Source organism: Oncorhynchus nerka, linkage group LG10, assembly GCF_034236695.1.
Source record: "Oncorhynchus nerka isolate Pitt River linkage group LG10, Oner_Uvic_2.0, whole genome shotgun sequence".
Lineage (NCBI taxonomy): Eukaryota > Metazoa > Chordata > Actinopteri > Salmoniformes > Salmonidae > Oncorhynchus > Oncorhynchus nerka.
In genome coordinates this window covers 54,079,544-54,093,248 of record NC_088405.1, presented here as the reverse complement: position 1 = coordinate 54,093,248, position 13,705 = coordinate 54,079,544, and the positions used below count along the sequence as shown (strand labels likewise).

At 44.1% G+C, this 13,705-nt stretch overlaps 1 protein-coding gene across 3 annotated transcripts in view; it reads left to right on the top strand.

The window, feature by feature from the left end:
* The window catches only part of LOC115135606 (leucine-rich repeat and calponin homology domain-containing protein 2-like), an 85,354-nt gene that overhangs the window by 25,993 nt on the left and 45,656 nt on the right, over window positions 1-13,705 (top strand). For all 3 annotated transcript variants that reach the window (XR_010464895.1, XM_029670493.2, XM_029670489.2), the window contains exon 2: window positions 13,427-13,571. Coding sequence is in view for 2 of the 3 variants with exons in the window: in XM_029670493.2 (XP_029526353.2) it covers window positions 13,427-13,571 (145 nt within the window). In the remaining variant the exon portion in view is untranslated. The remainder of the gene's footprint in view (window positions 1-13,426; window positions 13,572-13,705) is intronic.

Below are 13,705 nucleotides of genomic sequence, written 5' to 3'. Positions count from 1 at the left end.
GTGGTCCACTGCCCCCAAACAATGCTGTGGGCCTGCTTTCTCCCCTCATCCCCTCTGGCTATTAGAGGAGAAGAGCCCTACATGTATCCATTTGCAGCTCTGTCTCTGGAGAGGTGTAAGTGATACATCCTCAGTTTGGGGGGCAGGTTGTGCGTGGGAGTGATATAGGGTGACCCTTCTGTGGAGGGAGATGGTCCATGGAGGGGTGATGTGGGGCATGGGGATTATACTCCCCTCTGGTACACAGCAGAGACGATGGGTACCCCGCCCCTTTCCATCATGAGCAGCCCCGAAACACAACCCTCCACCTGAAAAGCTGTGAAATAGGCCACGGTAGCGACTAATGTAATTTCTCTACTTTACAGAAACGCACACTCTAAGCAGTAAGGCAGTGTCAGGGGTTAGTGTGTGTGTGTGCTAGCCCACAACCATGGTTTTTTTTCATTTTTAATTTCACCTTTATTTAACCAGGTAGGCTAGTTGAGAACAAGTTCTCATTTACAACTGCGACCTGGCCAAGATAAAGCATAGCAGTGTGAACAGACAACAACACAGAGTTACACATGGAGTAAAAAATAAACAAGTCAATAACACAGTAGGAAAAAAGAAAGAGTCTATATACATTGTGCAAAAGGCATGAGGAGGTAGGCGTATAATTACAATTTAGCAGATTAACACTGGTGTGATAAATGATCAGATGGTCATGTGCAGGTAGAGATACTGGTGTGCAAAAGAGCAGAAAAGTAAATAAATAAAAACAGTATGGGGATGAGGTAGGTGAAATGGGTGGACTATGTACAGCTGCAGCGATCGGTTAGCTGCTCAGATAGCAGATGTTTAAAGTTGGTGAGGGAGATAAAAGTCTCCAACTTCAGCTATTTTTGCAATTCGTTCCAGTCACAGGCAGCAGAGAACTTGAAGGAAAGGCGGCCAAATGAGGTGTTGGCTTTAGGGATGATCAGTGAGATACACCTGCTGGAGCGCGTGCTACAGGTCGGTGTTGCCATCGTGACCAGTGAGCTAAGATAAGGCGGAGCTTTACCTAGCATGGACTTGTAGATGACCTGGAGCCAGTGGGTCTGGCGACGAATATGTAGTGAGGGCCAGCCGACTAGAGCATACAGGTCGCAGTGGTGGGTGGTATAAGGTGCTTTAGTAACAAAACGGATGGCACTGTGATAAACTGCATCCAGTTTGCTGAGTAGAGTATTGGAAGCTATTTTGTAGATGACATCGCCGAAGTCGAGGACCGGTAGGATAGTCAGTTTTACTAGGGTAAGTTTGGCGGCGTGAGTGAAGGAGGCTTTGTTGCGAAATAGAAAGCCGACTAGATTTGATTTTAGATTGGAGATGTTTGATGTGAGTCTGGAAGGAGAGTTTACAGTCTAGCCAGACACCTAGGTACTTATAGATCTAGGGTGGTGATGCTGTGCGGGTGCAGGCAGCGAACGGTTGAAAAGCATGCATTTGGTTTTACTAACGTTTAAGAGCAGTTGGAGGCCACGGAAGGAGTGTTGTATGGCATTGAAGCTCGTTTGGAGGTTAGATAGCACAGTGTCCAAGTATACAGAATGGTGTCGTCTGCGTAGAGGTGGATCAGGGAATCGCCCGCAGCAAGAGCAACATCATTGATATATACAGAGAAAAGAGTCGGCCCGAGAATTGAACCCTGTGGCACACCCATAGACTGCCAGAGGACCTGACAACATGCCCTCCGATATGACACACTGAACTCTGTCTGCAAAGTAGTTGGTGAACCAGGCTGTCAGCATCACCAGGCAGTCATTAGAAAAACCGAGGCTAATGAGTCTGCCGATAAGAATATGTTGATTGACAGAGTCAAAAGCTTTGGCCAGGTCGATGAAGACTGCTGCACAGTACTGTCTTTTATCGATGGCGGTTATGATATCGTTTAGTACCTTGAGCGTGGCTGAGGTGCACCCGTGACCGGCTCGGAAACCAGATTGCACAGCGGAGATGGTACGGTGGGATTCGAGATGGTCAGTGATCTGTTTGTTGACTTGGCTTTCGAAGACCTTAGATAGGCAGGGCAGGATGGATATAGGTCTGTAACAGTTTGGGTCCAGGGTGTCTCCCCCTTTGAAGAGGGGGATGACCGCGGCAGCTTTCCAATCCTTGGGGATCTCGGACGATACGAAAGAGAGGTTGAACAGGCTGGTAATAGAGGTGGTGTAAGATGTATATTGGTGTATTTGCCTGGCTGCCTCTGTGATGTAGCCGGGCAGGCCAGGGTTCTACAGCAGTCCTCTCAGGCATCACATGCCCCACCTCTCTGGCTGTGCTGTGCTGTGTTGAATATGAGGTTGAGGATTAGAGAAGTCACTGTCACATGGGGTTCCCATCACTGCCTATCCCGTCTGTCTGTCTCTGTCTGTCTCATGCCAAACCAAAGGACTGTGTTGCCAGGTCTAGAACACTGCTGGTTTGATCTTTGTTATAAATATTATCACTAACGCATGCATTATGTAATTATTAGAACAATTCTTTCTATGTTTGGCAAGGATGGGGTTTAGCTTAGGTTGAGGAACTGTTGTGCTTCTCTTCCTGTGTTACTCTGAATGATTCCTCTCGGTGCTGTGCTCTACATGTCTACAGGCAAGGTGATGATAGGGTGTGGAGAAAATCAGAAAATCAATGGGACTCTTAAGACATGAAGCACGCAGGAATGGGATTTCAGATACACATAGAGAATGGGGAGGAAGAGTTGTGGGTAATGTAGTTTGGTTTGGGGACACCCATTTCCCACATTGTGTGGGTGCTGGCTCCCCTCTCTATATCCCATAAGGGCTGAAATCTAGGCCAGCTCTGAGTGCATACCTGAGCTCATCTCTCGCTCGCTCTTTCTCTCTCTTGTGCTCGCTCTCATATGCGTGCCAGTCGTATGCTGACCTCACTGAATGGGCTGCCGTCTGAATATTTGAGGTGCCCAGGTTTCCTGCAGGCAGGAGTAGAGGAACGGGCTGGTGCTGCTGTTGTGGTGGACTGGTGAGAGGCAAGAAGGGTATCTTCTATTATGGTAATCGCTAATCCACATGTTGTGGAATGGAAAAGCACACAGTCTCCAGACCCTAGTTGACTAACTCTCACTGATGAAGTGGGTCAAGTTCACCTGTCAAGGATATTGAATTAGCATTATTCATTATTCTACAAGGACACTAACTTTGATATTATATTGGAATAAGTGTAGGTATACAGTACCAGTCAAAAGTTCAGACCCTCCTATTCATTCCAGGGTTTTTCTTTATTTGGACTATTTTCTACATTGTAGAATAATAGTGATGACATCAAAACTATGAAATAACACATATGGAATCATGTAGTAACCAAAAAAGTGTTAAACAAATCAAAATATATTTTATATTTGAGATTCTTCAAAGTAGCCACCCTTTGCCTCGATGACAGCTTTGCACACTCTTGGCATTCTCTCAACCAGCTTCATGAGGTAGTCACCTGGAATGCATTTCAATAAACAGGTGTTATTTGTGGAATTTCTTTCCTTCTTAATGCGTTTGAGCCAATCAGTTGTATTGTGACAAGGTAGGGGTGGTATACAGAAGATATCCATATTTGGTAAAATATCAAGTCCATATTATGGCAAGAACAACTCAAATAAGCAAAGAGAAACAACAGTACATCATTATGTCAATAAGAAGAGACACTAGCAATGGACATTATACCGGTGGAAATCTGTCCTCATTGTCCAAATTTGAGATTTTTGGTTCCAACTGCCATGTCTTTGTGAGATGTCTTTGTGAGATGCAGAGTAGGTGAACGGATGATCTCTGCATGTGTTGTTCCCAACGTAAAGCATGGAGGAGGAGGTCTGATGGTGTGGGAGTGCTTTGCTGGTGACACTCAGTAATTTATGTAGAACATTTAACTACTTAACCAGCATGGCTACCACAGTATTCTGCAGCGATACGCCATCCCATCTGGTTTGCTCTTAGTAGGACTATCATTTGTTTTTCAACAGGACAATGACCCAACAAACCTCTAGGCTGTGTAAGGGCTATTTGACCAAGAAGGAGAGTGATGGAGTGCTGTATCAGATGACCTGGCCTCCACAATCACTCGACCTAAACCCAATTAAGATGGTTCGGGATGAGTCGGACTCCAGAGTGAAGAAAAAGCATATGTGGGAACTCCTTCAAGACTGTTGGAAAACTATTCTTCATGAATCTGGTGGAGAGAATGCCAAGAGTGTGCAAAGCTGTCATCATGGCAAAGGGTGGCTACTTTGAAGAATCTCAAATATAAAATATTTAGATTTGTTTAACACTTTTTTAAAATTGGTTACTTGATTCCATGGGTGTTATTTCATAGTTTTGATGTATTCACCATTATTCTACAATGTAGAAAATAGTTTTTTTTTTAAATTAAACCCTTTTGACTGAGTAGGTGGGTACAAACTTTTGACTGGTACTGTATTTCTTGAGGACCCGTCTCACTGGAATGCAGATTGTGCTCCCTGTGCTACAGAGTCGTTGATGTGGTGTGCATGCTGACATCTCTGAGGAGGTTATTGGGGTTTTGTCCCATTTCAGTAGTTCTGTGTTCGACTGAACAGCCTGGCTGGTGCTCTGTGTGATGGAGAGACAGATCTGTTGGTCTCCTCAGCTCTATTTTTGGTCTGTACCTTTTTGTACCGGACTGTGTGCGTGTGTTAGTGGTGGCTGTTGTTCTGTGGAGCAGGGATGTATCTCCGGCTCAGAACTCTCCTGACCCGCTGCCTTGGGAATGGAGTTAAACACTTCCTTATGCAAAATGTCTCCCACACAGTTACTGCTGCAATTTGTAACAGGCTTGCTCAGAGATGGCCCTCCTTATGTTCGGCCAAAACAACTTGTCATATCTCTTTCTCTCTGAACAGAGAGTGGGTGACTGAGTGGGTGACTGACAAGTATTGATGTTTGTTGTGTTCCCACTCTGCCTAAAATGGCTTGTCTGCCATGTGATATCTGACTGGATGGTTGCCCCAGTTTCCTCTTATTCTCATTTGCCTGACTAGTTATTCCCAGAAAACCCGAAAGAAAGGAATACGTTTCAGGAATTTGTCCTGATTGGGCTTTAACTTAGCTTAAAGATGTACACGAGACTCAGTCAAATATCTGGATTTTAGATTTTTTTTTTAAATGCAAGGATTCGTTGGGCGTCTTTATGCAGTCTTGGGTTTAGTGTTGAGAGACAAACGGGGCCATTATATCAGGTAGGCTGCCACGGCTTGTGAGTGGCCTAAAGTTTTAGTCCTGCCGTATCTGCCCTCTCTCTAATTAAATAGCCAACGTTGTTTTGGCAGCTAACACCCTCCCACTCACCATGCTGAACACTCGCCCCTACACACAGACACAGGGCTGGGGTCAGTTTATTAGACTGCTCAGGAACCAACTCCCCCTGTATTTGGGGAACTCAACCGTTGTTAAACATTCATTTAGAAATCAGTTGTATCAGCACAACCTCCTTCCCCCCTTTGCATGCACTACTGAAGCACACAAAGACGCACACAAATGCGGATAAACACACACGTCCCGTCACGATTCAGTTGCTTGCCGCTCCCCTTCACTCTGCGGATGGTTGACATGGAATCGGTAGCCAGGGCCTTCACATAATCCTTCACGGAGCACCGCAGAGCTCTCCTTCACAGAGCGGCCTGTGCTCTACAGCAGAGCCCCAGCCTCAGGGACACAGCATATACTGGGTCCCCAACAACCCGGATGCTCCGGGTTTCAGGACAAATGGAAAGGGAACCTGTGACGCGACTTTCACTTTTGAACGTTAAGGCGACACTCCATCTTAACTCCTCCTCCACATCTACTGGATTGGTTGAAACACTGCAGAAGAGAACCTCCCCCGACAGTTTATTTTCTTCTCGTCATGACCAGTATGTAGGCGTCACGAGAACTTTCAATCCCAATGATAATAACTGACCATCAATAGCTCTGCCCAATCCCCGAGATCTGTAAGACCATGGGTTTAATAATAATTGGTTTTATTTGGTCCCTCAAGTTTTTTTGTACTTGTTACTTTCATTTTTGGAAATATATTCCAAAGTATTCCCATGCGTAATAGAGAGAAGGGATCGTATAATAATTGATTGGATTTATATAGTACTTTTCTACTAACTGAGGTACTCAAAGTGCTTTAGGGGGAAACTCACCTCATCCACCGTCAATGTGCAGCACCCACCTGGGTGATGCACGGTGACCATTTTTGTGCCAGAACGCTCACCACACAGCTATCAGTTGATTAAGGAAAGGGGGATACCTAGTCAGTTGTACAACTGAATGCCTTCAACTGAAACATGTCTTCCGCATTTAACCCAACCCCTCTGAATCAGAGAGGTGCGGGGGGCTGCCTTAATCGACATCCATGTCAAGTAGCGTATCTAGACGTTGTTAGAATAGACGTAATACATAATGAACCGCAGGATTAGTGAGCATTCCAATTGCAGTGTAAACTGTGATGGAATATCAGCCGTTTTATAATGTAAAGTGTGGTTGTGATAGAGTTGTGTGTGTAAATAAGAATTGAGGTGGTAAACCAGAGTAGCCAGCTTGTTGTGAATGGAGGGTTTTGAAGTAGACAACTACAGTAGTTGTATTGCAGACAGTGTTATTTGTGAACGGAGGAGCTACATTTAGTCTCTTAATATTTCCTTTTTATTTAGCAAATATTTGTCTTATTTTCAGTCTGCACCATTGGGAATGGGCTCGTAAGTAAGCATTTCATACCTTAAGGGAACATTTTGACATTCGCCATATGGTTAGTGAGAAAGTCCATATTGCAAATGTACGGTCCCTTACTAGACGTCCGAAAACGTTTGTAAAATTTGCGGACGGCGTCGGGCCGTGCGGCAGGGCTGGATCTACCGGGAAGTCATCAAACGAACTCTCTCGGACATTCGGTTTCCGTTTGATAAAATAATCACATTTTGGTCATTTTTCAGCTGTCCTGGTAAATCCCACATGAGGGCATAAACAATCATATTGCAAATGTACAAAACATCACGAATCACAACGTGGCCTTCTCTCCAAAACGGAAAATATTTTGAAGCCGAAACTTGGTGAGCGTAGGTTTGGCATAATGGGCAGTTGGCCCCGAACAAGATGGCGTCTAGGCCTCAACGGTTTTTGAGTTATGGTTATTGAGTTACGGTGGAGCGCGCTCGCCACCTATTGGATTTTCAAAATGTTACACCTGGCATTTGCCATATGGCATTTGCAATCAACTTTACACTAAATGACGCCGAATTGAGTGGTATTGGACACCGTGTATATGGTTTGTCCAGTGCCAATGACTTCCCATTCATTTTTGTCCATTTCAGGGGGGTGTTCCCTTACACTGTAAAGGCTGTTGTATTCGGCGCATGACACATTTGAAATTGTATTCATTATTTCATTTGATTGGACGAAGAGGCTCTTCCTGATTGGAGGAGGAGGAACCTGATTCGCTGGATCTTGGAGTGGCAGTGGCGGCTGCCAGATAGCACAGCTGGGGCTGAGGAGGGGTATATTAATTTGTGCTGTGCGCTCCACTTGCTATCCACATTAATTATTGGACAGAGGGACGGGCCTCCTGCATCACAACCATTTTATCTGAAGGGGACAGTGACCCGCGTTCTTCATGGCTGTCTGAAATTAGTGTTCGCTCTGTGAGTAATTAATTCAGCGAAATATTTGTCTCATGAGGGAAGCATAATTATACACTCCTTACCCTAACCTTTTTTAATTGTAGCGGGGTTAAATAGTACCTGTCATTGAAGCCTATAAAGTATTATGTGATGTCATGATGAGGTCTGAACTCTGGACGATTTTAAATGTCTCAGATTCACCATTGGTCAGTGAATCCCTGGCATATATTTGATAAAACTATCCACTGCAACAGCGCCACAAAGGAGCAATTGCAAAGCTGTTGCACAGATATAGCAGCGGAATAGGGCGGACTCCTGTAATTCAAGCGATTATATCGAGATGGGCAAGACTGACTGGATCTGGTGATCATCTGTGTGTATTGTAACTGTGCTAAGGCCTAGTGTAATTTCAGCTCTGTCTTTTGAGGATCATGCCTTGTTCCCATCGATCACTCATTCAGACATATTGATCAGTCAAGGCTGCCTGGTATCAATCTACTCTCCCAGAGGATTTCATCCGGCTCAGCCTATAGCCGTTTCTGGAGCCACTATTTGGATCCTTTCTTACACTACATTTTGGATACATATTGCACACCTGATCTGTGCTACTTGATGAATGTTATTTACCATATATACTATATACAAAAGTACGTTGACACCCCTTCAAATGAGTTGATTCGGCTATCGCACTTGTTGCTGAGAGGTGTATAAAATCTAGTAGAATGGCCTTACTAAAGAGCACCGTGACATTCAACATGGCACGGTCATAGGATTCCACTTTTCCAACAAGTCAATTTGTAAAATTTATGCTCAGCCGTAAAGTGGTAGGCCACACAAGCTCACAAAACGGGGCCACCGAGTGTTGTAGCGTGTAAAAATGATCTGTCCTCTGTTGCAACACTCACTATCGAGTTCCAAACTGCCTCTAGAAGTAACATCGGCACAATAACTGTTTGTCTGGAGCTTCATGAAATAGCTTTCCATGTCCGAGCAGCCATACACAAGCCTAAGATCACCATGCGCAATACCAAGTGTTGGCTGGAGTGGTGTAAAGCTCAGCACCATTGGAGCAGTGGAAACGCCTTCTCTGAATTTGACTGGCTTGCACAGATTCCTGATCTCAAACCCATCGAACACCTTTGGGATGAATTGGGATGCTGACTGCGAGCCAGGCCTAATCACCCAACATCAGTGCCCGACCTCACTAATGCTCGTGGCTGAATGGAAGCAAGTCCCTGCAGTAATGTTCCAACATCTTTAAAAAAACAAGTATTTATTTAACCTTTTAACTAGGTAAGTCAGTTAAGAACAAATTCTTATTTACAATGACGGCCTACCAAAAGGCAAAAGACCTCCTGCGGGGACTGGGGCTGGGATTAACATAAATATAGGACAAAGTGGAGTGATTGCGATAGAGGAAACCAAGTCTAGATTTAACTTTAGCCTGCAGCTTTTTTATGTGCTGAGAGAAGGACAGTGTACTGTCTAGCCATACTCCCAAGTACTTGTATGAGGTGACTACCTTAAGCTCTAAACCCTCAGAGGTTGTAATCACACCTGTAGGGAGCGGGGCATTCTTCTTACCAAACCACATGACCTTTGTTTTGGAGGTGTTCAAAATAAGTTGAAGGGTAGAGAAAGCTTGTTGGACACTAAGAAAGCTTTGTTGTAGAGTATTTAACACACAATCCGGGGAGGGGCCAGCTGAGTATAAGACTATCATCTGCATATAAATGGATGAGAGAGCTTCCTACTGCCTGAGCTATGTTGTTGGTGTAAATTGAGAATAGCGTGGGGCCTAGGATTGAGCCTTGGGGTACTCCCTTGGTGACTGGCAGTGGCTGAGACAACAGATTTTCTGACTTTATACACTGCACTCTTTGAGAGAGGTAGTTAGCAAACCAGGCCGAAGACTCATCAGAGACACCAATATTCCTTAGCCGGCTCACAAGATTGGAATGGTCTACCGTATCAAAAGCTTTGGCTAAGTCAATAGAAATATAGTAGCACAACATTGCATAGAATCAAGGGCAATGGTGACATCATTGGGGACCTTTATGGTTGCTTTGACACATCCATAACCTGAGCGGAAACCAGATTGCATACCAGAGAGAATACTATAGACATCAAGAGCGCTAGTCAGTTGATTATTGACAAGTTTTTCCAACACTTGATAAACAGGGCATAATAGAACTAGGCCTATAACAGTTAGGATCAGCTTGATCGCCCCTTTTTAATTAAAGGATGAACTGTGGCTGCCTTCCAAGCAATGGGAACGAGACAGGTTAAAAAGCTCAGAGATAGGCTTGGCGATGATAGGGGCAGCAACATTAAAGAAGAAAGGGTCTAAACCATCTGGCCCAGATGTTTTTGGGGGTTAAGTTTCAGGAGCTCCTCTAGCACCTCGGACTCAGTGACTGCCTGCAAGGAGAAACTTTGTAGCGGGTCAGGGGGAGAAGCATCGGGGATAGTCGCTTTAAAATGGGTGAAAGATGAGGAAATCTTGGACAGGCAAGGAGGCATGACTGAGTCAAATAGGAATCCTGACTTAATGAAGTGGTGATTAAAGAGCGCAGCCATGTGCTTCTTGTCAGTAACAACCACATCATCAACTTTAAGGGACATGGGCAGCTGTGAGGAGAAGGGTTTATTCTCCAGGTCTTTAACCGTTTTCCAGAACTTCTTGGGGTTAGACCCACAGAGACCGAACTGCTCAAAGTAACTAACTTTGGCCTTCCGGATAGCCTGAGTACACTTATTTCTCATTTGCCTGAATGATAGCCAGTCAGCCTGAGTATGCGTGTGCCGAGCCTTTCGCTAAATGCAATTCTTGAGGTGGAGTAACTCTGCAAGATCATGGTCAAACCAGGGGCTGAACCTGTTTTTAATTCTCATTTTCTTTATGGGGGCGTGTTTGTTAACAATACCATTGAAAATATCAAAAAAGAAAGTCCATGAGTCTTCGACAGAGGGGGATCAAGCTGCTTCTATACCATTTTACAGAGGCCAGTTCATGAAGGAAGGCTTGCTCAATAAAGTTTTTTAGCAAGCGTCTATGACAAATCAGGACAGGTCGTTTCATTGAGCAGCCATTACGATCACAGGCTGTAAAACAGTGATCACTAAGGTCATTACAGAAAACACCAGACTGATACCTATCAGGATCATTTGTGAGGATAACATCAAGAAGAGTAGCCTTTTCTGGGTGTTTGGAGTCATACCTTGTGGGATTGATAAAAATCTGAGAAAGATTTAGGGAGTCCCATTGCTTTAGGACTTGGTCAGGTGGTTTAAGCATGTCTCGGTTTAGGTCACCTACCAGGACAAATTCAGATTTAGTGTAAGGGGCCAGGAGAGAGCTTAGGGCAGGTATGGTACAGCTCGGTGCTGATGGAGGACGATAGCACCAAGCAACAGTCAACAAAGAGCTATTTGAAAGTGTAATACTTAAACCAGCAAATCAAATTTTTTGGGGACAGACTTGGTGGAGACAACTGAACACTGAATGTGATCCTTGGTAAAGATTGCCACTCCCCCACCTTTGGAAGATCTGTCTTGCTGAAAAAGGTTATAACCAGAAAGGTTAACTTCTTGACGCAACCCATCCCGTTAGCGGGATAATTGTCATCAACAACTGCTAATGAATCGCTTACCTTTGATCTTTGGATGTTTTCACTCACGAGACTCCCAGTTACACAATAAATGTTCCATAAATGTTCCTTTTGTTCCATAAAGATTATTTTTACATCCAAAATACCTCCGTTTGTTTGGCGCATTATGTTCAGAAATCCACAGGCTCGAGCGGTCATGACAACGCAGACGAAAATTCCAAATAGTATCCGTAATGTCCACAGAAACATGTCAAACTTTTTTTATAATCAATCCTCAGGTTGTTTTTAAAATATATAATCGATAATATATCAACCGGCACTGTCTCTTTTTCAGTAGGAGAGGGAGAGACAATGGCTGCCCCACTCTGTTGCGCAAGCAAAACTCATGCGAACACCCAGCTATCCACTGACGCGATGTTATGTTTCTCGCTCATTTTTCAAAATAAAAGACTGAAACTATGTCTAAAGACTGGTGACACCTTGAGGAAGCGATAGGAAAGGGAATCTGGTTGATATCACTTTAAATGGAGCAACGGCAGGCTATGAAACATGGGGCTTTCAAAATAGAAGCCACTTCCTGGTTTCGATTTTCCTCAGGTTTGATTTTCCTCAGGGTTTTGCCTGCAATATCAGTTCTGTTAAACTCACAGACAATATTTTGAGAGTTTTGGAAACTTTAGAGTGTTTTCTATCCTAATATGTAAATTATATGCATATTCTAGCATATGGGCCTGAGAAATAGGCCGTTTTACTTTGGGAACGTTATTTTTCCAAACGTAAAAATAGTGCCTCCTAGCTGAAAGAGGTTAACATCCGTATTCAAAACACTCTTTCTTAAGCACGCCTCAGTAACGACCAACACATCTGGAATGGAGCTCTGAACCCACACTTTCAATTGATCCATTTTAGGTAAGGCTTTTACAGGAGCAGTAATCAGTGAAGCATATATCAGAGCACAAGTCAGAATTGGGGCTAGCAACAGTAGATGGGCCAGGATGTACATGCACATTTCCACATATCATCAACCGAAACACAATCAAGGCATGGCATAAGACAGGGAGAGTTCTGCAGTGCTGATTTATGACATCTGAATGTGCATCAGATGGCAACAATATCATATTGTAAGGCAATTTCACCAGGTAACATGAATACAAAGCCTGCGAGAGGTGTTTAGAATGGAATGGGAGGCCAAAAGTCTGTGTAACCAATAGAAAGTCAGAGTCTCGAGTGTGGGAACAAACAGTCTGTCCCACGGTTGGGTAAAGAAAGTTTGTAGTCAACAAACAATGCAGGAGTCCTGAGGTAAATAGAAAAATGCACAATACAAAAAATTCAATATATAACGACTTGGGGGAAGTCATTGTAAATTTAGAGTCACTCGCCCCAACAGTGCATGTGTGCTGGAGGCGAGTGAAAGCTCGGGAGAGAGACAGAGGGGGGAGACGAGCCAGGGTAGATGGTGAACAGATCACCAGGTGAAATCCAAGCAGCAGTGCAGCAGGCAAAGGGAGTAGGTGTCACCCACTTGTGGTAGCCAGCCAATTGTTGGGCTCAAATGCTTCGACACCTCTCGCTTCGCACGTCAGTGCTAATTGAAGTTGTCCTAGCAAAGCTTGGTAGCCTGAGCATTCAGTCCTTATTAAGTCAAATATATAATTGTAATGTATTTTTCTTCTTGGCTTTTGATGGTAAAAAAATGTTTTGCTTCAGACTGAGCATTACTCACTCAGCTCCAGGTTGGATGGGGTTTTCAGGTCTGCTTGTTTCCCAAAACATTTGATGTATAGTTTGGGAATAATAATCCTTGAGTGTAGGAAGCATTCCAAGTAATTCCATCCAAATCAGGTTGTAGGTTTAGAGTTTCGATTTGGAATGAAGGTTATGTTGTTTAGGGTAGCATCCTGTATATGTTGATCTCCCCCCAAAAAATCAAATTTTGTCTAACTCTAAATATATCTATTTTTAAAAAACATGCTGAAAAATGTGGGAACTCATCTGCTCTAGTGGAAATCCTTCCCAGAAGAGTGGAGACACCAAATGATATGCAATTTTCGGCGAGCAGGTGTCCACATACTAATGATCATGTAGTGTACATACAGTACTGTGTATATAGTTCCTGGGTACCCATGACCCTCACCTGCTGTCTGTCTCTCTTCCCCTCCCCCAGATCTGTCGAAGAACAGGCTCACAGAGATTCCCCCAGAGGTGTGTCTGTTCGCCCCACTCGAGTCCCTCAACCTATACCACAACTGCATCAAATGCATCCCAGAAACCATCATCAACTTGCAGATGCTGACCTATCTCAACATCAGGTCAGTGATGACTCATGGAGCACTGTGGTGTGATCTGTTGACCCAATGACCTCATACTGTTTGATATCACCAGGAAATACAAAGGCCCACATTACGGTGTTTACAGCAAAGCTTTTGTTATACTTTGATTATTT